This window comes from Prenolepis imparis, unplaced genomic scaffold (assembly GCF_030444845.1).
Source record: "Prenolepis imparis isolate NDT839.2.m4 unplaced genomic scaffold, iyPreImpa1.0 SCAF_9, whole genome shotgun sequence".
In the NCBI taxonomy this organism is placed as follows: Eukaryota; Metazoa; Arthropoda; class Insecta; order Hymenoptera; family Formicidae; genus Prenolepis; species Prenolepis imparis.
This window is the reverse complement of record NW_028141167.1, coordinates 4,619,330-4,647,091: the sequence shown is the minus strand read 5'-3', so window position 1 is coordinate 4,647,091 and position 27,762 is coordinate 4,619,330. Positions and strand designations below refer to the sequence as shown.

The window sequence follows — 27,762 nt, the reverse complement described above, 5'->3', positions numbered from 1 at the left end:
ATAAAGTAATAAGATCACATATCGGACGCGTCAACCAGAAGAGTGTTTTAATTATATCCAGCACAAATAAACGGATAAATAAGTGGATAAATAAATCCCTCTGAAATGCACGAGAATAAATAAATTTTAATTTATTATTTTGTATGTACATATACATATATATAATATATATATATATATTAAAATATATAAAAGATATTGTAGTTATACAATATACAATACTTTATTATTAACACACTAACAATAAGTACAAGATAATTTTTTACGTAAGAATTATTAATAAGTAGATAATAAACTTACTATTAACATTTTATACTTTTTTATGAATTATTTTATATATATATATATATACATACAATACAATTATCGTATATATACGTAATTTGTAACAGGAACATTAAAAGATATTAATATTATTTATTTTATAATATTATGTGAAGATTAATAGTTATTTATAAAGACAAATTTTTAACAATATAAGAATTTAAAGGCTTATATTGTATATTAAATATAACTTAGAAATTTTAAAAAGCCGTACGCGGGTATTAGTGCGTTGATTCCAACGAAAAAAATTTTCGTTGGTATTAAATAACTGTGCACGAGGCACAAATTATAAATCGTTAATCATTAATAATCAAATGTGCAAATATAAATATTAACAAATGGAAAAAATCATATATTAAACAGAAATTTTATACCTTAGATTGTGAGAGTGGAGCAGGATTTACTTCAGCTAAGGGATTAGCTATAACATCAGAAATCAAGACAACCGTAAAAACAGCAACTAATAGAAATAGGTATATTTTGGTATCCATCGCTGTACAATTGTACAAACTTACGAAAATCTGATCCAAAATTTCGAATTCTAATATCATATCTTCATATATAGTACTTCAATTTATATAGTCTCAAAAAATCGTGATCTGGATATCGTAAACATTATCTAATTCGGAAAATTCTAACATTTATTAAGACTATTGAATTTTATTTAAGTGTTATTTTTTTTAAAACTCAAGATAAAGAGTGCTTTATTATTGAATGTAAAATTGTTTGAATGAAATAAACACGATGATTTTAATACTTTAATACTATTTGGATATTGTATTTATGCATAGTCACATTAAAGAAATCATGCAAAAAATATTTTTTATTTAATATAGGAAATAAAATTGTTCCACCTCATTATATCTTTTAAATTTTAGATTAAAAAAAAATTGTATCTTTAAAAAAACACAACAAAAACATTAAGAAATTAGCATTGTGACGCATATAATAAGATGCGTGCATGTACGTATATAATAAAATAATAAGAGATTAATATAGATTAAAATATACACACATACATAGTATATTTTTTTTTTTTCTCTTTAACACACATATTGTGTGTGTTATAAGATATGACAGAAAAGTAGCATGTTTGTTGTGAAACTATGCGTTAATTGCAAACATTAAAGCGAGATTTTGCTCGCTGATTTTTCCAAAAGTTGTATTATATATTTTAATACATATATGCCACGGAAAAAAAATATTCTCTACCGCAGCTAATCATGATTTGCTGAAACTGTGTTTGCTGCTGTAACTAATAAATTTGCTGTTGTTACTAATTTTTCGATATGATAGCAAACTGTGCATATCTGTCACAATTATTTTTTTTAGCAACATACAGTTAGCTATTTCAGTTAATTAATATATTTCATTCAGCAAAACCATTTAGATATTTATACGAAAATAAAAAGAATTGCTGTGTGAGCTATACATTTAGTATCGCATACATACAATAAGCATTTGTTTTTGTTTGTTTGTTATTGCCATGGATTCATGGATTCCCAATAAGACGTACGTGTCAACGAAAGATATACCGATATGAACAGAATTATATTTGTCCATGTGTTTTTATTTGTTCCCGTATTTTTATCAATGTCTATGAATCTTAGGGCCGATTGTTTCTACTTCTTGGTAAATTTTACCCGATAGATAGCATATGTTCGTCTTTTTTCTAAAACTTATCTGAAATGAGACGAAGATATGCTATCTGTCGGGTAAAATTTATCAAGAAGTTGCCATATTAAATCTAATAGATTGCAATCAATTATAGCTCTCTCATTGATATTATTTTAGCTATATAAAAACTCCGGATTTGCTATGACAGCAAAACTTATATCTATAATAGCTAAACAATGCGCGCGCTATAACTAATTGTTACAACATATATTGTCACAGTTACTTATTAGTGATGTGTACAGCAGCTAAATCTTTGTGTGTTACAGTTAAAAACTTTCAGCTAATTAAAAAAGATCTCGCAGCTAAAATTTTAGGTGTCCATATAATACACCTGAAATTTAGCTACCATATCTTAATTTACCCTAATAGCTACGGTAGCTAATATTTTTTTTCCGTATATATTATATTTTATTTTATTAATTATTCTGTCTGAAATTTTCTATCTGTCAAATGTGATCAACAATCGCTTTTTATTCATCATTATTTATAATTATTTTTTGATGCCATTGTCAAATAATATGTAACATTATCATATCATATAATTAAAATCTTGTCAATCTAAAACATACGTAAATGTATTTATTAATATTATATTTATTAACAAATTATTTTAATAGATATTTAATAAATATTTAATAGAATACATTATATAACAGTGATATAAATTAACAAATATATATTTCATAATGTAGCATGATATTATGATATTATGATATTGAGACTATTGCTAATTATATAATCCTGCAACTTTCTAAATTGTCTTCCTTAATTTCCGAAAAATAATTTATTCATACTTAGAGTTTTTGAGAAATTTAATAGCATTTTATGGGTGTGCATACACACACATTCGCACGCACACACATTGACACTTTTGACAACTTTATTAATAATATGTATTTTATTAAATACGCGTTTTCGAAATATTTAAAATATTAAAATTTTATTTATAGAATTTAGAAATTTTATATAAGTATTTTTATAGATTGGGTTGTATGGAAAACTGTTACTTTTTACAATTTATTTTTAATATAAAAACAGTTAGGGTCAGGTTAGGTTAGGTTAATTAAATATTATATTAATATTCTTGTGCAATAAATAATCATAATTTTTGAAAATTACTTAAGACTCTTGCGATTTGTAACTTATATGTTACAATCTGTAAATAATAACGTATATGATACAAAATACAAAATAAATCAAAACTTAAACTTAACGTAAATAATAAGAGATTAATATTAGTTATACAACATGTTTATATGTAACATTGATATTTAATATTATAAGTGTACATCAGATATAATATCATTACAGATTTTTGCATTAGTTGAGAAATCTGTCGAAAATGAGTGTTATGAGCATTATTTGATTAATTATATGTATACAAAGCACTTCAATATAAAATATATGATATACTTAATTTAAATCTCGTATACAGTCAATTCTTCAAATTGTGATTCAACTGATAGAACTTCCTGAAATATTATTTCCTAAAATAAATAAAGTAACATTTAATTTTGAGTTCAGTTTCATATCTTGCAACACGAAGAAAATAAATATTATGTTACATAATGTATCTTTTGCCAAAAATGTGAACAAAATATTCTTTTATAAGAATAATTATTGACATTTTTATTTAGGTATAAATAACAAATCTTCTTTTAGCATTTGATGCATTTCTTGAGAATTACTTTGCAGTCTCACAGAATATTATTTAATCCTCATGTGCATGAGAGAGAGAGAGAAAGAGAGAGAGAGAGAGAGAGAGAGAGAGAGAGAGAGAGACATATTATATTTGCTGATAGTAACATCGTTTATACTAAAATATTAACGAAATATCAACAATGATAATTAATATAATTTCAAATGATAATTAATATAATCTCAAATTATATATAAATATTGAATAAAAATCTTATTATAAATCTTTTATAGCATAAGCTTTTTAAACTTACCTTAAGAATTATATTTATGAGTTCAGATGTAGATTTAGTAGCTTTAGTTGCAGGTTTAACTGTAGATTCGATCGTAGATTCGGTCGTAGGTTTATTTGCAGATTCAGCTTTAGGTTTTTCCGCAGTTTTGGATGTAGATTCGGTTGTAGATTTGGCTATAGATTTTGCCGTAGTTTCGGGTGTAAGTTCAGTTTTAGATTCAACTGTAGTTCTGACCGTGCCTGTTTCTTCAGCTATGATACTATGGACCATGACAATCATAGCAAGACCAGCTAACAACATTGCGTGTGTTACCTTCATTGCAAGGTTGTGAGATATCTAAAGTTTAAGTTTTGCGTGTAACGTTTTTACGATGTCTCAATTTATATAACAAAAAATCGTGATCAGAATAGCATAATATATAATACATTATCTAACCCGGAAAATTTTTAACTTTGTTGAATCTTTATTAAACTTTTTATTTGAAAAATAATATAAGATTTACGATAAATAAACAATGTTTATTGTTGAATATAAAATTGCTTGAGGAAAATAAACATAATATTTAGATGTGTGTATGTACGATCCAAAATTTCATTTCTGCATAGTTATAGAGTAACAATTATATATAAAAAAAAAAAAATTATACAAGTTATGACTGATGTATATCATAAACATAATCTAATCTAGAAAATATTAATTTTTTTTATATATTTGGAACTCCCTTTACAATCTAAAAAATATTTCTTTAGTCAAAATTACATATTTTTAGATAAACATAAAAAAAGTTTGCCAGATCTTTAGCGATGCTCTAATTTATATAGCCGCACAGAGATGCTTATATTTGTAACACTTTATACATAAAATACATATATTACACACATATATAACACATATAAAAACTTTATACATGTAAAATAAATTTTTAAAAAATCTTGCAATTTAAAAAGTTCTTTTAACCTGGGTGTTTATCTCAACGTATGCCATGCTACTATTATATTATCTTTTTATAATCGTATTTATACGATTATTGAAAATAGCGATATATTTTGAGTTTGAGAATTTATACTGCAGAATATACATAAAAAATATTGAAGTAATATTATAAGATTAAAATATGAAAAAAATCAAGTTTTGTAAATAATTTTAATTTCTAAATGTTAGTTTATACAAAAAATGTGTACTTTTCAATATAAAAAATATTTTCAATATCGATAATCAAAAATTTTCTATAATCTTATCTTCTTCAAAGATAAAATTATTACCTATTTTATTCATTTTCTATTATTTAAATTTAATACAATAAAAGTCACTTTTTAAGTAGTTATATATAGAATAATAACTGCAAAGTATTTGCAGAGGTTTTTTTTATCAGTAATAGTCTTTTATTACGTTATTTTTCATACACATCGCAATTATTCAAAAAAAGTTTCATGTTCTGCGTTACACTTCGAACATGTTTATTTTTAGAGTTTATTGCCACATACACATTTAAAGTTTTATATTCTGCGTTACATTTCAAATATGTTTTTAGTACGTTTTATCGCCATATATATACATTCATATTTATTTATTATATATTTATATATATTATATATTTATATATATTATATATTTATTTTTTCTACGAAAAGTATTATTAATAAAAGTATTATTAATTGCAACAAAACATTCTAGCTCTAATAATAATTATTGTTATTAGTTTGGCATAAAAACGCGAAGAAAAAAGGGCAAACTAAGAAACCAGAGTTCGCCAGAGTTGGAGGCTAAAATAAGGTTAAATAAATAGCAACCGGACTGGACTGTTGAAAATAAAACGCGATGAAATAAAGGGTGGCCGGTGGGAGCTTGTGGGAAAATGGTAGGAGAACCAAACATAAGACTGAGAAGATTGCAAGAAGCATCTCTCGTGCGAGCAAGAGAGACGGGATAGGATCTTGTTAGCCCTGAACTTGAACACGAGAGTGCCTGGTGATCCTCTGTGGTGATCTTAAATGCAAGGCTGGACCTTCTACCTATATTCTTACGAAAAAGTCAAGGAAGAATTAAAATCTTCACATAATGTCAGCCGTGATTTAATTAAATGGCGCGCATATTTTTATTCTATTTGTATTATACATACATATATTGCCGAAAAAACAAAGGTGAAATATAATAAATATATAATACATACATATATATATATATATATATATATATATATATATATATTAACAATTAACAGAAATACAAGTTAGAAAATGCCATGTTGAGATATTGAGAATTAATTATCATTAAAAATAGGAAGTAGAACTTGACAAAGTAAATCTGGGATGTGTATACTTACAGCATTTTCTTTTTCAAGTAATTGCAGCTGGGCTTTGTATCAACAGGTCAATTCTTCGAGATATCATGGTAGAGACTATACTGAAAGACGTAGAATGACATGTATTACCGCCGACAATTGAAATCCGCTCTTTCACATACACATTTCCGGTAAATTGTATACGTTTCTCAGTTTCGCGAGCTATCTTCAGTACAACGAATAGTTAGAAAATAATCTCGAAAACGGTGCCATCAATCTGTCTTGTGCGACCAGTCATCGTTGCACTTGCAAAATGCGATTTGCAGATTCATGATCTTCCTTTTTCTCTTTTCCTCCTTTTTCTTCTTCTTCACTTGTCTATAAACGGAGAAAACAGCTTTCAATTTGACAGACGCATCAGCTGATTGCTCTAAACACCAGCTCGCAGGAATACTTGGGGAACGAGTTGTAGATAACTAAATAGGTCAATAAAATCGCGCGTAGGGCGAGGTGTGATTGAATTTACGATGTTACAGGAAAGTTTCACGGTCGCAACCGAGAAAGGGCGCGGCCTGCAAATGCATGAACGCAAATGTGTGCGCGTTAAAATCGAGAAGGAGAGCTACAGTAGCCATATCCTTCTATCAGAGAAATAGCTGCGGCTCAATTGCCATCGGTGCTACCTTTTTGAAATCTTTACAATGTACTTTGAATTCCAAAAAATTTCTCAAGCACATCCATAAACATGACTCGCGACTAGTGCAAATGTTTCGATTCTTTGCACATAATGATGTATACGTATACCATCATAGAGATGAAGCACGTTTATTATGAAGGATACTCTTCGTGTATTATCTATGTTTAAACTCTCGTAACTTGAAATCATACAGATTTGCGATTCTGCATTCGAAGGATTAATATTTCATAATGTGCGTTGAATAAACACATATCTGAATTAATTTCATTCTGTATACGCATCGTGAAAGATGTTTTATTACTTTCGAAACATCCGTCTATTCGATTGTAATTACAGTTCGTATAATTCTTTTTTTTTTTTTATTTTAACTGATCGCTCTGTCCAGATTGAGCGCGTTAAAACACGGCGGAGAAGGCGGAAACGCGTGCTCGACGAACAGTTGCCACGGAAGGACGTAATAACAGGGCCGTGATTCTATTTAGCTCGATTGACCAATTAAAGAGTGCCGCGGCAAACGACGGGCGATTAATCTCGACGTCGGGATGGAGGGCTGTTGGTGAAAATCTCCGCAGCGGTGAAACAGATATCTCGTATCCGACATAGCCCAGTCGACTCACGTAATGGATTAAACCGCTCGTAAATTTCGTAACGGCTCCTTGCGTTACCCCCGCGTGAAATTATGTCGTCGGCGACATTACGGAATCCCGATTGCGCAAGAACAATTAAGTTTGTTAGAACGGGGAACCGATGAGCGCGAGAAAGTGCGAAATAATGTTCCGCATACTTTAATCCATTTGTTCCTTTATCGAGGAACGCTTGACTTTTTTACATTCTACAAGAGTTATGTCACTTCATAATTATGCATTCTTTATTGTTATTCGATCGACGAAAATTGCGATTTAGCAACAATTTTTCTGCCTAAGCTATCGTATTTTAGCGTACCGCGAAAATAATGTTATATAAAACGTAACTAGAGAACAAGACGTACAAATTTTTGCGAGGATTATGAGGACTAGATTTCGTAACAGATTTGGGGGGGGCAAAGCAAGTTTAAGGAATCGCATTGTTTAGAAGCAACGCGTACTTCTTGTCACTTCGAGGATATCGTTTCGAGCGATTTCTCTCTTTGTAATGATTTCCATCGTAACCTTCATTCATATGTTAGAGTAAGCGAGAAAGAGATCGCAGTTTTACATTATCGCCACATCATGTCGTGCTTTTTTGCACAGTAATATTGCCCGATTGTCCATGTGCCAGTAACGACGAGTATTATTTAAAGCGGCTTCCTGTGAGTTCCACTTTGCGTGAAAGGAAGAATTATTACTTGCGGTTCTCTCTCTATCTCTCTCTCTCTGTCGAGCTACTACCAGCATGATTTTAGACCCCATATTGACCCAGACCGCGTGAGCTGAATGCACTCTACCATTTCGCACAGTGCTCGGGATCATTCATGGGCAAAGACGTGTTAATCACTTGGATTATTGCGCGAGAGTTTCCCGAGCGTACAAGCAAGAATATAATCTCTGAAGGAATAATCTCAAATTCACGAAAAAAAATAGAAAAAATTGTTAAAAAATGAGAAAAGAAGTTGGAATTAAAGTCGAAAGAAGATTATTTAATTATTGATAAAGTTTTTTTTTTAACTGGAATATATTGGGATGATAAATCCGGGATAAAATATCGGTCACGCGGATGCTGGAAAGACGCATCGATCTTTTCGCGAGGAATTTCGCGAAAACCGGAACGACCAGATTACGCGCTTGCGCGGAGAGGATGTGAGTTCCGAAGGGATTCTTGTACGACCTGATATCCCTTCTCTCCCGTCCTCGCCCGTTCATTCCCGTGTGCCTCGACTCCGGACTCCTGGCGACTGCATGCTGCAGGATTCTTGACTCTGTCGCACACATTATGGAGCTGCTCTACGATTGTGATATAAAAAAGTATTCGTTATCAAGATACTATGGCTCGTCAAAGCATTTAAAATAATCTTCTTTCGGAAAAGAAATGGCTTATAAAGATCATCTTTTAAAGAAATCTACAAAGAATAAGGAGAAATCCCGTAATCAAACCGAGAGAGATCCACGCAATATCGCATCATTATCATGACGTAAGTTTCCGTTCGCGTGAAGATCGTAAAGTATTGAAGTCACGGGAATCGATAAGATCATAATCATTTCTGTCGCAATTCCGCGTCATTGTAACTTTGTTCTCACCTGATTGAAGGATTACGGGCCGATCATCCATCGTCAGACAATTGTGATATAGCAGGTTCATATACATCGATCGATAGACGGATCGATCGACGTTATACCGAAGGTATAACCGTTATCCTGTCATTTACCTGCCCATCACTTTTGGCCGTCGATTGACGAGTGCGGTAGGCATTGAAATTGGAACCGTGTCGCCGGAAGTGGAGGCTTCCAATAATGACGAGTACACATAACGAGCAGGCGAGCTCGCTAGAGCCGCAAACAGGAAACCGATCATTCGTTAATTCGGCGCATTCGATATAATTATATCATGAAGCTAATTAATGGAGCGCTGGAATACGGATACTTAGGCGATCATTGATCAGTGGGAGATTATTGATATCGGAACCCACGTTACGTGAGTACTGTGTGAAGTAGCTCCAACGTCATGGTATTTAAATGGGAAATGTCTGGAACTCTGCTCGTCAGACCGTGAATCGGTTCGCACGAATCGTGCGAGCGCCGCTTGTACGCCCTTCGCATTGTTTCAAATTGATTAGAAAAGAGCGTACTGCATTAAACGGGATAAAGATAACATCGAGGTTAAAGGGTTATCGATATGAACACAAGTGGCTATCCCTCTCTCCTTCAGACTACTTCAATACTTTAATATATCTCTTATAAGAATATACTTGAAGTCTCATCATTAATTTTAATGCTATTAATATGTTATTTAATTATTATAATAAGTCAATCTTTTCAACCTTGAAAAACTTTTTTAAATTATATTTATCAAGAAAACTATTTGTATATATAAATTTATAAAACAATCTTATAAACTAAATTAATTTGGATATAATTAGAATCTGCTTTCTCATTAAAAACATATGTCTAAGGTAAATGACATATAATTAAAAATTACACGATCTTTTCAATTTTTATAAATAAATTTATGAACACTCTTAGGTCTTCGTTAAAATGTGGACAGATACATTTGATGAATATTCTGTGGAATAAGTGCAAACAAAATTAAGATCCTATGTAATAAAAATGCCACAGAATGCAATTAAATTCTATTATTCAGTCTTTAATTCGTATTCCAAATCTCGGTGCATAATTCTTCACAAGCTGGCTTCCTTATAAGGTAAAATTTTTCTTTATTTCACATGACGTCATCTGCACATGTTTCGCATAATTGATTTTTGTATGTTTGATTATTCTTTACTCGATACGATTTCATTCTTGATGCATAATGATTCTGTGTCGCTTGCTTCAAGTGGCACATCCAGACAATCTTTTCTCAGGAGCGATGTATATATGTATAGATGAATAATAGTTATTTTATTCACATATAAATCAAAGTCTGCGCCACGCGCGGTCGGCTTGTAAATATTTCCGAAATAAATTACCTTAAACACTACGGACGCGCGTAATTTTCGCGTCCTGAACACTTCCGACGGTTTTCGTTCATACGACAGCCGACGTCCAGTATTGCACTTCCATGTGATCCGTTAGGAATTTCTCACGCTTGCCGATAAATAATTAGCGCTAAATTGCAATTTCACGAGAACGCGTCGGGTCGATTTCCTCTCCCATTCCCTCAGTAATAGCACGGATCGATGGTTCGATATTTCTTCATGCTTATTCCATCGGAATCGGTGTCGAGGCGAGCTATTCGATCGCTCGATCGACGTGCGAGCGATCTTATGGCGTGCCCGTTGTCTAATTTGTAAGGCAACGATATTTCGCGAATAGAAATGGTCCTCTTCATCTCGTAAAAGTCGATCGTTTACGCGAGATAAACGTAAAGCTTTACGACGCACGTGCGAAATAATTATTCCCCGCAGCATCGTTCAAGTTACGGCTCCGAGATCGGAAACTCAAGTTTCCGAGGAGCTGGATTGGACGATGGTGATCGTTTAATCTCCTCGCCCCAGGAACGCGTTTAAAATTTGAACCTTGGCCGGTGTCACGGAAGGAGGCTGCTTCTCACTGGCCTTTTGTTGTAATCGTCGTCGATGTCGTGGAGATCCGGTGGGTCCGCGAAACCGCTGTCCTCGTAACGGGTGCAACGTGAACCGGGCGACCTTGGGGGATGGACCGGATGAATGCTATAATGATTTAGAAAGGTATATAATACCTCCCAGAATAATGCAAGCTTTGAGCTTAGGATATAAAAAATACAGAAAGTAATTTTCGCAAATTTTTTTCTCAACAATTGTATGCCTGTTACAGTACCGGCCAAAATTATATCACCTTTTGATTTTTTCAGCATAACTTGTGTTAAAGTGCACGGATCTCTACACGAATCATAACATATTTTGAAGGACGGTATAACATATATTGAATTATAATTCAATGTTATATCAACCTTCAAAACATGTTATGATTTGATAAAGATCCGTGCACTTTAAAACAAGTTATGCTGAAAAAATCAAAAGGTGATATAATTTTGGCCGGTACTGTAGATATTTAATATTTTTTTCTTTATACAAAAATCGCACATCATATAAAAGAGAATTATATATATAACAGCAAATTTTAGAGAAAATTTGGATTGTATAATAGAAAATATAAAACGATATGAAATAAAATCGTGCATTCTTATTTTTCATTTTAATTATCACCTGGTGCATCTTGAAGGACTCGTTTCCAAAGGCTCATCGTATCTGCGGGAGAGCATCGTAAAATCGCGATGAGCCGCGACCATTTTCTGCAGCCGCGAAATGATCTCGTAATCGGAAGTGCAGATTGGCTCCGACAATAGCTTCGCCACGGAGACGCGGAAGCTCTGGAGCTGAGACAGGAAATTAATGATTTGCGAATTGAATCGTATCTTGCTCACCCAAGTGTTAACTTTTCTATCCGTCGCACATTTTGCGAGCTCAGATAATTGTTTCCGCGTATATATAAATGACAAACAGGCATTTTGATTTATAGAATATCATTTTTTTATAAATATTTTTTTTCCAACATATATATTTAGTATAAAATATTATTTTGGAAAAGTAGATGTATTATGTTACGCGTAATAAAATCTAGAAGAATAATTTATGTAGATCAAATAATATCAATGTAAATCAAGGCACATGAAAACTTTTGGCTCTACGTTACAGCATTGATCAAATTTTTCCGGTTAAATAATGATATCTTTTTTCTTTCTCTATTTATAATTTTCTGACGTTTTAGTGCTTATTTTATTATAAAAATTACAGATGTGACAAATGCAGCAGGAGTACAATATTATAGCTGACGCACTCAACCCTACTTTGCACATAATTTATTATAATTAATGTTACCTTGTTCTATACCTCTAAATTAAAGTTTCGCGAATTAAAGTTCCACGTTTCAGAAAGCGAAGTTACAGCAACGACGTCGAGATAAAGTTTCGCGATGTTATATGCAAGATTCGCAGTCCTTTCACGGAGCATGAGCTTAAATCGAAGGAACTATCTGCTTTACAAGCCGGCGACGCTCGCGAACGTGCCTCGAATTACGGTGATGCAAAGTCACTTCAAATCGTCCTGAACGAGCATTATGCGTTCCCGACGAGAGAGATCGCAATCACGCGAATGGCTGCCATCGCGCGAGTCATTGAGATTGCCACAATGAATTAACGAGCCCCTTTGGCCTGTACCTCTGCGGAGTATTAGGAATAAGCTCGGCGCGCTTGCAGACGTGCTTTAATAAGAGATCAAAGTGTTCCGAACTCGCGACGGAAGATCTGCGGATTATGGCTAGAAATGGTAAGATAACTTTCACGCAGGGGATATAAAATACGAATTTCTCTATCATAATTAATTTTGCTTCCGTAAAGGATTAAAGAGAAACTTTTCCCTTCTTTGAGAGAAAATTTAATATATTATTCTATTTGATATATTTTATTAATTATATTATATTTATAGTATATAACGTACGGAGACTTTGTCGTTTTTACAGCGACTTGTTTTGCGCATTTCAATTCACGTTTGTGCACGGGAATAATCATAAATCAGAATTACGAGAATATATCAATGCGCGTGCCGAATACACAATTCGGCATTGAGACACGCGTTTCATCGCCTTATGCATTTTTCCAGCACACAAGACATACGCCTTCCCTGACGTTAATCGTCAATTTATTCAGCATCCGTGTTTCTACTAATAATTTCATTTTATTTCATTTTATTTTATGTTAAAGTGGAACAGGGCGCGAACTTGTAAACGCGAAGCGAGATTAAATAGCACGCGATCAAATGATAGCAATAACGTATATATCTCACCTGGGATTCTCTCCTCGTGACATCGGAGAGATTTTGTTTAACTTGAGCGTGCTCGTCGCGAAGAAGCTGCAAGGAATGGTCGTTTATCGATCTTTCCTGATCGGCTGTCTCCGCGGTCGTCCTCATCTGCTCCTTCGCCATCGTCAATTTTCTGTTATAACGCGTTCTCAACATCTCGCTCTCGACGAGACGCTTCTGCAGCTCGTCTATCTTACGGCTGCGTTCCAGCGCAGCTATCTGCTCGCAGAAAATGCGATAAAGTAGGTTAAAACGTCTGATGGATAGGTGCAAGATTATGAGATATTCTCGCGCGACCAGAATTCACTCAGGAATTTTGTTTTCCCGATATACGTCGCTTCGTGATGTTCATGAGTATATAAAATCGATTTAATAGAACTTTTAAAAGTATAGATATATATTATATATAAATTAAATCTCCATTACAAAAACATTTAAAAAATAACTTCTGCATTTAATATATAATATTCTTTCACATTTATATACTCTTATTGTGTTAATGAAATTATCTTATTGTTATAAGAATTATTATATTATCTAGTATATTAAATATATTTATTTTACTAGTATAATAGAAATAAAGTTTCACGAAATAATAAAGATAATTAACGGTATAATATTGCGAGAGCAGGCAATAACAATGTATTGTTTTTGCATGCAATTGTCATTAATCATGCAGTCGCGAAAAAATTCCATGCCTATATTTTGCGAAGCACATATTCGGAATTATCTAATTATAAGGAAGTACGAACTCTCGTAAATTATACGTGCCTTATAATCTGCGGCTTCCGTCAATTGTGCGCTCAACTCTCGATTCCGCGATTTTTCGTCCGACAATTGGACCTGCAATCGCTCGACCTGTTTCGCCAGCTTCTTCGCACTGAAAAAGAAAAAGGAAAACTGCTCGCACTTTTTTCTCGTATCATTTTTTGTGTCTTTTTTTCTTTCGATCCGTTCGCGCGTCGAGCATCGGGAAGCGACGAACATAAAGAGAAATGCATTCGATGCATTTGGACTAAACCGCGAACCGCGAACCACGAAACAGGAATTATAGGTAACCGTCGGCGTGGAAAAATTACGCCGCATTTCGAATACGTAAAGCTGTGCACCGGTTAAATTTTCCAATAAACCGCAGCTCCATATTTCTCTCGTTGGACAGCCAGTCGATAGGTATTGTTTCCCCGCTGACATGTCGCATCCGACAGATAAATGGAAGATTCGGGGTCAATTGTAACGCGGATTAATTGTTGCAACAATTCGAAATGATAGTTTCAACCCCTAATCACTAAGCAGAAGACGAATAGTTTTTACAAACTTTATCTCTGGCTCCCGAGTTTCTCTCGCGATTATTTAAATTATTTATTTGCATGTTATAAATACGACAGAAAGCGCGATTAAATAATAGTCTCGCGCAAATAATAGTTTCTAGAAATTATCCTTTAGAATATACATGTAACTTCAGAATTTTGTTACAAGCGGCTTCAGGCTATTCTAAAACAAACCGTATGTTTGCCTCGTCGCGTTCGCTCTGCAACAGAGATTTCATCCTCACGCTGTCCTCTTGCAGAGATAATTTCCTACGTAGAAGATCCAGATGCAAGTCCCTCCGCTGCAATTGCTCCCGTAAAGTTCGGACTCGACGTTGCAACTGATAAACCACGGAAGTCTGCGTGACAGAAAGAAAGAAAAATCATTTTCCGCGGGTGTGACACATAGTGTGCAAATATACAGAAACGTAAAAGTGTGCCGAGTTGAAATTTTCTCGTGCAATCATCGATTTGCGTTTGAGGAGTATTACTTGATGAAGGATAAACATAAACATAGATATAACGTGTGAAATGAAATAATATAATATTATAGTGAAATCCCTTATATATGATATATATTGTCTAAAAATATACATACATATAATTAAATGCACGATAAGTGTATAAGAAAATAAATTTTCATAAATGAGGAAATACTCTTTGAAAGAGAAAAGATTTTTTTTTATATCGACATGTTATCGGAGATTATTTAATTAAAAGTTGGTACAAGCGTCCTGTTTTACGTTGAAAAGAGCGGCCGTAATATCGAATAGCGCCGCGGGCAGCTATACTAAATGGAACTTCATTAAACGATAAACTATCAATTTGAAGCAACAATTAAAGCCTCGAACAGCATCCAATTCAGCCGTATAGAGTATATATCGGGAAACCTACAGGAACGGAGAAATGAGAAAAGCACCTCTCTCTCTCTCTCTCTCTCTCTCTCTCTCTCTCTCTCTCTCTCTCTTTCTCTTTCTACGTGAAAGATACTTTAGGAAGAACGAAATGAACGTCTACGAGGAGGATGTCTGAGAATGCTGTAAAGCTTCTCTCTAAGGCGCTTTGCTCGCGCCGAGGGCTTACTTCTTTGAGACAAGGAAGCTCGTGGAACGATCGCTCGCGCCGAATCCTCGGTAGGGTCGTATAGCTGGAGCACAAATACTGCGGGCGTGCGGTAAGCACACGATTTGCACGACAAAGAAACACAGAACAAAGGAGAAGACGTTAGCAATGTGACAGCGGCATCGGAAAGACGTAATATCGATCGCGTCCTTCACCTTGTCAACCAGTTTGTCGGTCTCTAATCTGGCTAGCTGCTCGGCTCGGACCAACAGTGACTCTGTCAGAAGATCGAGTCCGATTTCTTGAGAGATCTCGTCCATCTGCATCGCCTTGCCCAGTCGATCCAAAAAGGTCACGAACTGCAAAAATTTGTGGTATGATGTAACATTAATACTTTTATGAAAAATGTATAAAACAACAGAAGAAATTACATTTGGGGGGAAGAAATATATAAATAATTATACATATATAGATAAAGAGATAGAGATAGATATTTTGTATCTAATTATAATTTGTTCAAATATTATTTTAATTAGAAATTATGTATTTACAAGTAGAAATTTAATATTTTACTTAATTTAAAGAAGAGGATGAAGCAGTGTTAATTATATAACATCTTTAACTCCTCGTTTTCACGTTACGCGTCAAGATTATTTTCAAGAGATATTTTCAAGAGAAACATTTGAAATCACCGTCTGCTTGTCTCTGCGTAAAGACTCTCTGGAGAGTTCACTGCTCGTAAGTTCAGATTCCAACTTGTGTATCTTTACTTCCAAGGCGGCGCGTTCATCCTCCAGACTGCGCACCTTCATCATTGTGGATTCGACCAACTCGCTCTGTCGATTCGTCGACTCCGTCGCCGAGTTCACTTTTTCCCGAAGACTTTGTATTTTCTGCGGAAAGAGAACGCTCTTGTGACGCTATGAATTTTGATATTGCGCCGATTAAAGTCGGTCTATGCCAAGACCGAAATATGCGAATCTCTTAAAAGTTTCAATGTTTTTATAAGATTTTCGATTTTTTATAACTAAAAATTGATAAACCATTGATGATAGTCTCAAAGCAAAAATGATTTACATTTGAAAAACTTATTTTTTCTCAAGCAAGAATATATGTGGTTTCGACTTAAGAGTGACGATATTAAATGCACGATTACTAGCGACTGATCCTTGTTGTCCGCCAGGATCTCTCGGACGCGATCCTTAATTGCATTCTCATGAGACTCGACGAATCGATTGGGTGTACTGACGAGGATCGCCAAGGACTCTAGAAGGTGACGCAGGTCGTTTTGCACGCGTTGCATCTTCTCTTCGCGGGCCTTCAGATCCTCTGCAAGAGCGGCACGAATTACCAGAGGTCACGAGACTTAACCGATCGCCATCGTTTACCTCGTAATTGGCAGATCAGCGCCTCCTGATTAGATATGTTCCCCGTCGCGCTGGTTAAGCTCCTGTTCGTGTTCACAAGTTTGTCCCTCAGGTCATTCATGTCCTTCTCCGCGACCCTATATTGCATTTCCACGCACTCCTTCTCCTGATATAGCAGTAATTAATGATGTAATAGTTTCATATATTAGACGAGTTCATAGATTTTGATATTCGAAATAATTTGCTGTGATCACTTCGATCTATCTGGCAGTAACTTTTATTTATAATGAACGTAAACAAAATAGAGAATTATTTTGAAAAAATTTTCGATATCGCGATAGGTAAAATTTTCGTCATCGTACCTGACGCATACGATCTATGTCGACTAGCTGGACAGACACTTGTCTCTGCAACTGCTCCTTTTCTGTAGTGGCACGATCAAGAGCGTCTCTGCAGGTTCTAAAATCTACCTCGATGCCCGTCAACTGAGTCTCGACGTTCATGCCCTTCGTTCGTAGCCGATTTACCTCTTGCACGAGCTCCTCGGCCTTGTGAATCACCATCTCCGGACTGTGATGCGCCGTCTCGCAGTACTCGACGTTCAACGCGTGTGCCAATCTTCGTACAAAATCCTGTGAAAAGCAGATATCGAAAATGCGATTTTAATGTTGGAGAAAAGGAAAGATTGATGCGATTTTTTTCAGTGAGAAAGTATACAAATGGATGTGTCGATAGCACGATGTGGAAGTGCAGTCGAGCGCGTATTGAAATAACATATGGCACCTGCAGATTCAGACGGGCGCGCTCCTTCAATTGAATCTCCTCGGATATGTTATGCTCCAGTTGTCGGATTTTTTTGTCGTACTCCCTGACCTTTTCCTCGTGATACTTCACATCACGTTGTAAACCTTGTATCGTGATCTCGCTCCTTCCCTGGGACGAGTAGAGGTTCCTCTCTCTCTCTTCAAGTTCCTAAAATTATTATTGAACTCTGCGAAACGTGTCGTGAATTTATCTGTCAACTACAGATTCTACTCGTCGTCGAAATTTTCTTGATGAAACTCAGACAAGCAAAAAGGAGGAAACAAATTATCTCGACGTCTATTAAAGGAGAAATCCTTTAATTGTCCACTTGTGTTAACGGAAATAAATTAACCTGAATGCGTTTCTTGAGACTGGAAATGACAGCATTTTGCCTGGCTGCCTGCTCGCGAAGCTGATCGGTCTCCACCTGCAATTCCACGACCCTCTGGTCTCGCGATCTCACGACGTTCTTCATCTCCTGCAACTAAAGGCGCCGAGGCGTTGAATTAATAACGCGACCAATTTCCGAAGCGAAAAACCGATAATCTGGTTTTACCTCGGACATAAGTCTATCTCGCTTGTATTCAAGGGCTGCCAGCTCGCTTCTCAAAGTAGTTGTTAGATCGTGAGTCATAGCGTTATCTGGACCCACCTGAAATCAGACATTCAGTTGCCTCGTTTTCAAAGCGATAAGATAAAAATATTTTTATATTGTTGTTGTATTTTCATTTGCAACGCTTCGATGAAATGTGCGGAATTTTTTCATAAAAGTTGGATTTAATTATCCTGAGAGTTATATACATCTAAAAAGACATATCAAATTCTAGATATTTTTGCATCGGGATTAACATCGAATGAATAACAATAAGTGATCTACGTGAAAACACGTCGATGGGTGATAGACATGTTTGCTTACTTGTTACAGTCATTTTCATGCTTTTACGAATCTCTCAGCATAGTTGCATCTTGTGCACAAGAGAGTTAGAGTGACAATTGTTATAAATTATCAATCTCATCGTGTGTATCGCACCGAGTCGTATACAGGACTCCCGTTGGGTTTCGCCGCGGGCGTGAGAGGAGACTCGTCGTAAAAAAGGTGATTTTATTTCCCGAAGCTTTCTCTACCCGAGAGAGGACTTGATGCCGAAGCGGTCGTTTAAAAGCCGAGAATAGATTAGCGGCTTCTGAAGTTTTGACCTTCGACCTCTGCCACGCTCAGAGAGAACGTGAGGATTCGCGAGTACCGCGGATAGGTACGATCTCTCCCGGCGGTTCGTAACGATGTTCATTTAAGCTTCCACGACGGAAACCTTACAAGGCGATTTGCGCCTCGGTCATTAAGTACGTCTGCCTGAAAATGCCGCCGGATCGTAGAATGTCGACCACAATGTGGATAAGTCGGCTCATCATCAACGATTCTATTTTTAGAACGGCATCCTTGGAATCGTGTATTTTAAAATGCTTGCAAGATTAAGACAATATTGTGTGTCTTAGAAATAATGTCTTTGATAAATCCGTGAAATCGATTTTTCGTTACTAGAAATATTTTCCAATGAGAATAACTGGCACTTTCCCCCTTCTGTATAAAGATCAATCATTATCATTCACATTATATTTAATCTCTCACACATGCTCTAATATCATATCAATATTTTAACAATTTTCTTAGTGTAGAAAATAAGATTAATATTATTTCCTATTTTCTTACTTTCAAGCGCAACAGAGTACTTTGTCAAAGTTTTTCGAAAAAAAAACAATATCGAAGAAGACTTATATTCCACTAAATTGCTTACGGCAATTTGAACGAGTGTTATTGAAAAATAATAGTGGAAGTATTTCGCGTTCCAACGCAAAATATATCAATACTCAAGCAAATCAACAGCGATACGTCAATGCGAGAGATTGCGTTACACGCAATCAAATATTGTGCGAAAATATTTTTTTAGGCGCAATTTGCCAAAGAAATAAAATACGCAGTCGACGTTATCGATCACTTTACATATATTAATTAACGCGAGTCTGCTTGCATTATTAAAATGCGATTCGGCGTAGAACGATGATTAAATTGCCATCAAGCCAAATTGGAAGGATGCACATGCCAGCAAAAAGACCGAATAGGCAACGAATATATGGCTGAATATATACATATATATATATATGTATCGATAATTATCATCGTTCTAATTATTAACATTTCGCGGTAATCTAACTCATCATATGCATAAAGTCGCTTTTATCTCACTTTTGTGTCGATTTATACATTTGACACGTTTAATTAATTTTTATTAAATCCGACTTGTTATGCGATCTACGTGGAATTAAATATATCCCGTCGAATTATTCTCACAGCGTGAAATTAAGTTTAAGTGCACATTCAATGGCAATTTATTTCGTCGTTAATTACGATCATAGGCGGATTAAATTTTTTAACGTGTAAAAAGTAACGTAAAAAATCTTTTTACATTTGTCTCTCTTTCCAGTTCTTTCTCAATCTTATTTGCAAGTTTGCAAATGGGAATGGATTGTAATATAACTTTATGATAACTATCTTATTTCGTTTAAACGCAAACAAAAGTAGGAAATGAGATCATAATGGAATAAACACGGTGCGAAATTGTAAATGAAAGTATCTTTATGCATAGGAAATTTACTAATTACATATTCATTCTACTACCGTGACATCTAATACTCAAAACTGATTGGATTGCATTTAGTTAACGAAGAAGCTTGCTCTACTTTAATAGCGTATTTGAACATTTCCTTCTACGCAGTGCATTAAGTGAGAAATTAATTAAAAGTGAATCAATTGAAGATAATAAATAATAATTAAGCTGTCGTAAAAAAATATAACGATTCTTCTAATAATTTCACACAAGATTTCCTTGGCAGAAAGAGCAATTAACCGCGAAGATACAATATATTCCTATAAAAAGCGGTTTCGCCGATTGTTTTCTCTTGTCAGCCGAAATTATAATCTCGCCGCCGCAACATTCCGTATTTAATGTATAACTGGCTCGCTCGAAAACATGATCAACTAGCTACCTGGTCTCACCCCATCGGATTTATCCCCGTAGGAATTCCCGCCACACGATGGTGTTTACAGGCGCTTCGTATTCTCCAAGTCCGCTCTTGAAGTTCGAATGGAATACTCGACGCAGAGTTCTCGCATTTGAAGTCCCGATAGAGCCGATCGCAAATATTGTTTCCATCTGCTCTTCCGCGAGGAGCGAGGAGACAATTTCCAGGACAATCGGGCACGCGCGCAGGGCACAGGCAGTTATAATAGTGAAGTTTCGTTTGCTTACGACGGCGGATTACGTGACCCGAATCGTGCCGTCGCCGCCCCAGGGGCAACCTCGAGGCCCCAGGTATATATCTGCACGAAAATCTATGCTCGCGAAATCTACGTCATCAGAGATATCGCGACGAGAATATCACCGTGGAACCGAACACGATACAATGGAATATATTCACCTGAATTTACAGGGTCAGTGTTTCCGCAATGATCTGTCTCTCAATGATGCTCTATATTTGGTTCTCACAACGGTATAGAGGCGGATGCCTCTTCCGACTTTAATTAGTACAAAGTATAAATACATACAATGAAGATATATAATACAGTCAAATAGAGGAAAAGAACGAGAAAAATATTTTATTTCATTTTCAACGAAAATCTGCTATTTTTTCCTCGATTAAAAAGCTTTCAGAACGATTTACATATGTATGCGGTTTTAACGCGAAATTGAAAGAAAATCAAATGCACGGGATGTTGCATTTATATCCGATGTACGCTCGTCGGAAATAAATTAACATCTATCACGGGTTTGGACGTACGAGTTATTTAATTCAATGTGTGCTATCTTCCTGGGAATCAGATTAAAATCAGAATCCGCGATCCATTGTACGTCGCATCAATTATCTCGCGATTCAATTACGCGACAGGTCGCCGACCGAGAAGGATCGAACTGAATTCATGTTATATATCTCTCTTCACCTGACCCGAAAATAGTTTCAATGAGCGGGGTGGCTTTTGGCAATGGTACAATCCCGCATCTCGTGGAATACCGTGAATTTCCACGGTGCTTAAATCCGATATGATATCGAATATATATTTATTAGATTCCGCCGGTCTCCAATAAACATCTCAACAATCTCCGGGAAATGCGCGACCTGTATTACAATTGATATTTACTTGGTGGCGCGCGCGTGCTTATACAACGAAGGGATTACGAGGCATCCCATGCACGTACTCGTGTAAAAAAATTTGTAAATTCGCCATCGGGAAGACTCTCTTGCGGGTCTCTCTTTCTACGGGGCAGCCGTGTTTCGCCGACACAGCGCAACACACGAAATTTCGTACGCGCGAGCGTAATAAAATCGCAATAAAATTGCAATGAGAGTACGTGAGCGTTTTAAGAAATACTGTTAAAATAATTTAAATCTTGCCTCCTCCTCTTCCGTTGAAAGTTTAAATGACACATGTAGCTTCTCAGTCCATTAAAAGTGGAAAAAGTTGTTACACGTGAAAATAAAAAATAAACGCACGCGCCTTGCATGAGCAACATTTTTCCCTATACTTATGCAAATCTGATCTACACGTCGTCGGGATGAAATTTATCGTTAAACTTAAAAGCGTGGAATAAAATAATATTTTATTGCGCAATGAGAGATATTACTTCAACCAAATACATAAACGATTTAACAAATTTGTGTGAATTTGGTATGAAAAGGTTTTTTGAAGTAATCAAAATATGTTAGTGTATTTTTAAGAAAATTGCGATCAAACTATGCGTTCATATTTCGATGGAATCTGATATTTTCAGTGGCGAAGGTACTTTAATAAATATTGATCGGCCATCGAATTTTATTTTATATTATAATACCGTACATATAAACTAAATTTATACCGTAAACAATTACGAGGTTAACGATTACGTTTATATCTTTTTTTTTTCTTTTTTTTGTGTCAACGATAAACATTTATTCACGTCAATTTTTTTATTAGAGTAAGTACAAGTAACAGGTAAAAGCTTCTCTGGCTGAGATGCTTTATATGGAAATATTCCATGTTATATAAATAGGTAAAATCTTTTGAATAGTAAAAACATTATGTAACGAAACGCAAAAATGTGAAATCCTGGATTTGTTCGAAATGATATTTTTTTTATGAGATCATATTACATTTATGTTATTAAATTAAATGTGCGTGATCATTTTTCTCATACAGTTATATTTGATTTTTAAAATTACAACATGTACCTATTCCGATATTTGAGAGAGATATTTGAGAGAGAGAATAAGGGAAGCAATTTAAATTTATTCCGGAAACTGATACGTAAGCCTGCTAGAATCTACATGTAATTAAAGCTGCATAATACTGGCACAGTAATATGCTAGCAAATATAGAATACTGCATCGATCCATTTGTTCATCATAATTACGTGGATTAGATGCACCAGAACAATCGGATATCAATGAAACCAAAATTTAAATCTACATTTATACAGTATAATTAACTCCATCTCTAGTTACATAAAATAATATTATTAAATTATTTTTTTTTTTTATATAATTATACAATTATTTTTACACGTGGTTAATAAAAATATATTTTTTTTGTGCAATTGGAAGAACAGAAGAAAAGATTAGATATTATTTTAGATATTATTTTAATGGGTAGTTTGAAACTTATATTAAAACAAAATGATAAACAACATAGACACAGAGTGAGAAATGTATTTTTTTAAATCACATGTTATAAATTGAAAGGGTAAAACAAGCTAGAAGGGGACCAAACTTCCAAAATCTATGAGAAATTTTAAATCTATAATAATTTCTTACATCTGCAAAAAAAAAAAAAAAAAAGAAGAAAAAGATACGTTTATTTTCGGAAGCCTAAATTTCAAATCAGTCGAAAGAGAGACTTGGGGCGAAATTAAATGTCGGGACATCGACAAAACCCGGATCTGAAGTCTCCTGCGCAATCTTACTTTCCCTCGCGACCAAGATAAGTCAATCTCTTTTTTTCGGTCGTGTTCGATAAATTAAGATCGGCTTCGGAAGCACGCGACAGCGCGTACGGTCGTTTGGGGTAGCAGCGACAGGTGAAATCGATTCCCGTGCAACGCTATGGCAACGCGACCCTTATTCACGTGCGAGTCGATACGCGGTCGCACGATTCGCGCGAGTTCGGTGTGATGAAGGAAAGAAAGGGAGCGATAATGACGAGAGCTCGTGACGGAATCCTACGTGCAATTAAACACACGAGTCGTCTAATTAGACAGCAATGTGCGATTTGGCGCGACGAGGCAAGAGACGTTCTTGAATGAGGTCGGAGATTTAATACAGAGATTGTGTGATTCGTTTTTTTAATTCAATATAAAAAAAACCTTGTTTTTTATGTTATTTTTGCCTCATCGATATTGCATAATAATAGTGATCATTATAATAATTATTTGGTAACATCACACACTTACGTTTCGTAATTTTAAATTTGAATAATTCTGAAAATGAGATATGTTATTACGTAGAAAAAGAAAAAAGCGCATTTGGACATGCGAGACAGACTTGAATAATTTAAATTCTGCATTACAATGGCAAATTTTCATCTTGTGCATTTTTCAAGAATGCCAAAATGTCACAAAAAATTCGGAATATACGCAAAAATAAAAAAAATTAAAAAGAAACACTGAAATCCTTTTATCATGATATTTATATTTCTCAGATCTTCCTAAAATTTTCTCTGATTAAAAATAGCTTGCGTTGCCTAAAAGTTGGCCGCATTCCAAGGTGGCGAATCGATTCATTGGCAATCAATGAACCATCAAACAATCATGTTGATCGCGTAAAGTGATCAATATTGCGCATTTCCGTTATTGATCTGTTGCCCTTCGATGGACACACTGTGTACGTACTAGTATGTATACAATGAGAGCCTTTGTGGCGGATGATACGGGTATATGCACGTGACCGTACGTACGATTAGCATGTGAATGCATATGTGCATGTTACATACATATATAGGTATGTATACATATACGAACTGATGCAGCGACAGAAGGGGCGATGTAAGCCAGTGATGTAGCTCGCGATATATGCAACATCTACAATTCTCTATTCGAGCTTGCGAAATTCCGTCTAAACTTAACTATCAAGAGATGGTGACCTGTTATACATATTCAAATATAACTTGTTACATTACATTCAGAAGATGTTAGAATAATTGTATAATTATGAGATAACAAGCTCCAATTACATATTATGTTCATTCTCATCGTGCGCATTTATTATTGGCAAAATATTTGTGTAATTATAAGTAGAGAGATTATTTGGCAAGAGTATATAAACACTTTTTATTCATCCTAGTGCTTTACAGATTTAATTAAGCTCCGAGAGATCATATTTGCGCATATTATCATCGTAGACCTCGTCGATCTGACGTGATTTAGCAAAACAAAAATATACAATAGCAACAATTTGTCATAATTCTCATTTAGAACAAATTTTTGATTGTCTCCCTATAGGCTACTCCCTGCACGTGTGCAAAAAACGACGTATTCGCGTGCATGTGTGCTTTTATAAGCGCGCATTATGACAAGTGCATTTTGACAGATAGGTCGCAGGTAAAAAGATGCAGTAGGTGCGTGTGTCATCGATTGACCTTCCGTGGCGAGGAGATGCAGAGCGTCTCAAAGATCCTCAGATCCTCTTCGGCTTCTTCCTGCGCTTCTCGTGTCTCGGCATCATCAGACGCCATCCCGCTTCCTCGTTCTCGAGTCTCTTAACGAGCGGGAAAGACCTCAACGCGAACTCGACATCCTCGAACACGTACAACCGCGAACACAACCCCGAAGGGGACAGACAGAAACGAACGACGACGAAGCGCCTCCACGACTTAACGTCGACGGGCGTCGCGACGCGTGCGATCGAAACGCATCGATCCGAGAAAACAACCGTGCTCTTTGCGCGCGCTTCCCTCAAAGTAAAAGGAGCCTATCGAGGTTTCGCTCCTTCGATAAAATGCGTATTTTTGTGCATAAAAATGAGAACGCAAGCGAACGGTCTGATTTTTCTCTCTTTTCGCCTTTTTTTATTGCATTTATATATGTATATATTTTTTGACAGAAATCAGCTGATTAAAGCGTTAATTGGCTAATTAAATTTTAAAATAATAATATGTTATAAAAATTAGAAATATAATACATTTTAAATAATATGTTATAATATTATAAACCAGATTAATATTTTTGACAGTTATCAGCTGATTTCTGTCAAAAAGTATTAATCGTAGATAAGCCCAATAACACATATTATTTATAACATATTACTATTTTAATTTTTGTACATATTATTATTTTAAAATTTAATTAGTATATAAATTAACGCTTTAATCAACTGATTTTTGTCAAAAATATTAATAAGGTGTTAATAACATACTATTTAAAACATATTATTTTTTAAATTTTATTATACTTTTAATTTTTATATAACATTATATTAAAATTTAATTAGCAAATTAACGTTTTAATCAACTAATTTCTGTTAAAAAATATTAATAAAGCGTTAATTTGCTAATAAAATTTGAAAGTAATAATACGTTAAAAATATTAAGATAGTAATCTGTTGTAAATAATATCACAGGCCTGCATGGTTTTAATGTTTGAGCAAACAAAGTAGTTCCCCACGTAATTTAGTGCGCTGAATTCGAATCTGGCCTCAGAATTTGTTCATCACGTCAGATTTTCGAGATAAATGAGGTGAAAGGTGTCAAAAATGACGATTTTGGCCAACTTCATGCATTTATTTTAACACTAAATTTTTAAAAATATTTCTGATAATGTCATCGCATAGTACTAGTCTTCCCCTTTAAAATCCACTTTTAATCATCTTCGTACGATATTTTGTTCCCGAGATATATCATTTTAAAGATGTTAAAATTACAATGCATACTTTTTGTATTTTAGGCCTATTGCGTTTTTGGATTTTGAGGTATTGAGATTTATTGGTTTTTGAATTCTAAGTTTGGAGTTATTGGGAATTAGATGCAGTAGGTTTGTATGATGTATGTACCTTGCATACGTATCCATTTGTAATTTCAATATTTAATTTCTCATACGAAGACAATTAAAAATAAATTTTAAAGGGGAAGACTATAGTACTATGCAATGACATTATCAGAAATATTAAAAAAAAAAATTGTTATCTGTAAAATATATAAATGCATGAAGTTGGCCAAAATCGTCATTTTTGACCACAGACATCTATATATTATATTATTATATTATCTATATATTACTAGAACACTACAAAGCGCGCGCTTCGCGCGCGCCATTTATTTCCTTCAATTATACAATATAAGCTGCGGTCGAGAATGTGTTACTAATATGGAACAAAGATAGAAAGATGTTTCGAATTATTCGTAGCGCATTCTTGATTCACAGCTTGTACGTTAATTACATATTATACAACAATTATAATATTTATCTTTTCATCTTTTGGTACCATGCAGACACCAGCGTACAAATTTTTTAATATGATAAACATAAAATAAGGATGCGTCGACAGGGTCCGCGTCAAAAAAGTATCAATATCTAATATTTTAAGACGAGCCAAAAATTCATCGATTATACATTTTAATAGTACATTGATTACAAAATCTTTTGGTACCAAGCAGACAACAGCGTACAAACTTTTTCATTTGCTATACATAAATTAAGGATGCGTCGCATAGGGTCAGCGGCATAAATGTATCAATTTCTAATATTTTAAGACGAGCCAAAAATTCATCGATTATACATTTTAATAGTACATTAATTACAGAATCTTTTGGTACCATGCAGA

At 34.6% G+C, this 27,762-nt stretch overlaps 2 protein-coding genes across 2 annotated transcripts; both read right to left on the bottom strand.

Annotated features, from left to right (window-relative positions):
• Nucleotides 1-3,273: 3,273 nt before the first annotated feature.
• On the bottom strand, nucleotides 3,274-4,310 carry LOC145940507 (uncharacterized). Its single transcript, XM_083045736.1, has 2 exons — nucleotides 3,954-4,310; nucleotides 3,274-3,488 (listed from the first exon to the last, which is right to left on the bottom strand). The coding sequence occupies exons 1-2, from the start codon at nucleotides 4,251-4,253 to the stop codon at nucleotides 3,420-3,422; spliced, it is 369 nt and encodes a 122-aa protein (XP_082901862.1). The 5' UTR covers nucleotides 4,254-4,310; the 3' UTR covers nucleotides 3,274-3,419.
• Nucleotides 4,311-10,044: 5,734 nt separating this feature from the next.
• LOC145940839 (uncharacterized) lies at nucleotides 10,045-25,800 on the bottom strand. Its single transcript, XM_083046453.1, has 15 exons — nucleotides 25,583-25,800; nucleotides 18,479-18,574; nucleotides 18,275-18,406; nucleotides 17,902-18,090; nucleotides 17,481-17,750; nucleotides 17,140-17,284; nucleotides 16,908-17,080; nucleotides 16,444-16,644; nucleotides 15,967-16,110; nucleotides 15,773-15,850; nucleotides 14,885-15,048; nucleotides 14,154-14,262; nucleotides 13,365-13,601; nucleotides 11,730-11,899; nucleotides 10,045-11,213 (listed from the first exon to the last, which is right to left on the bottom strand). Exons 1-15 carry the CDS (start codon nucleotides 25,676-25,678, stop codon nucleotides 11,072-11,074), a joined length of 2,346 nt encoding a protein of 781 aa, XP_082902579.1. The 5' UTR covers nucleotides 25,679-25,800; the 3' UTR covers nucleotides 10,045-11,071.
• Between the last annotated feature and the right edge of the window lie 1,962 nt (nucleotides 25,801-27,762).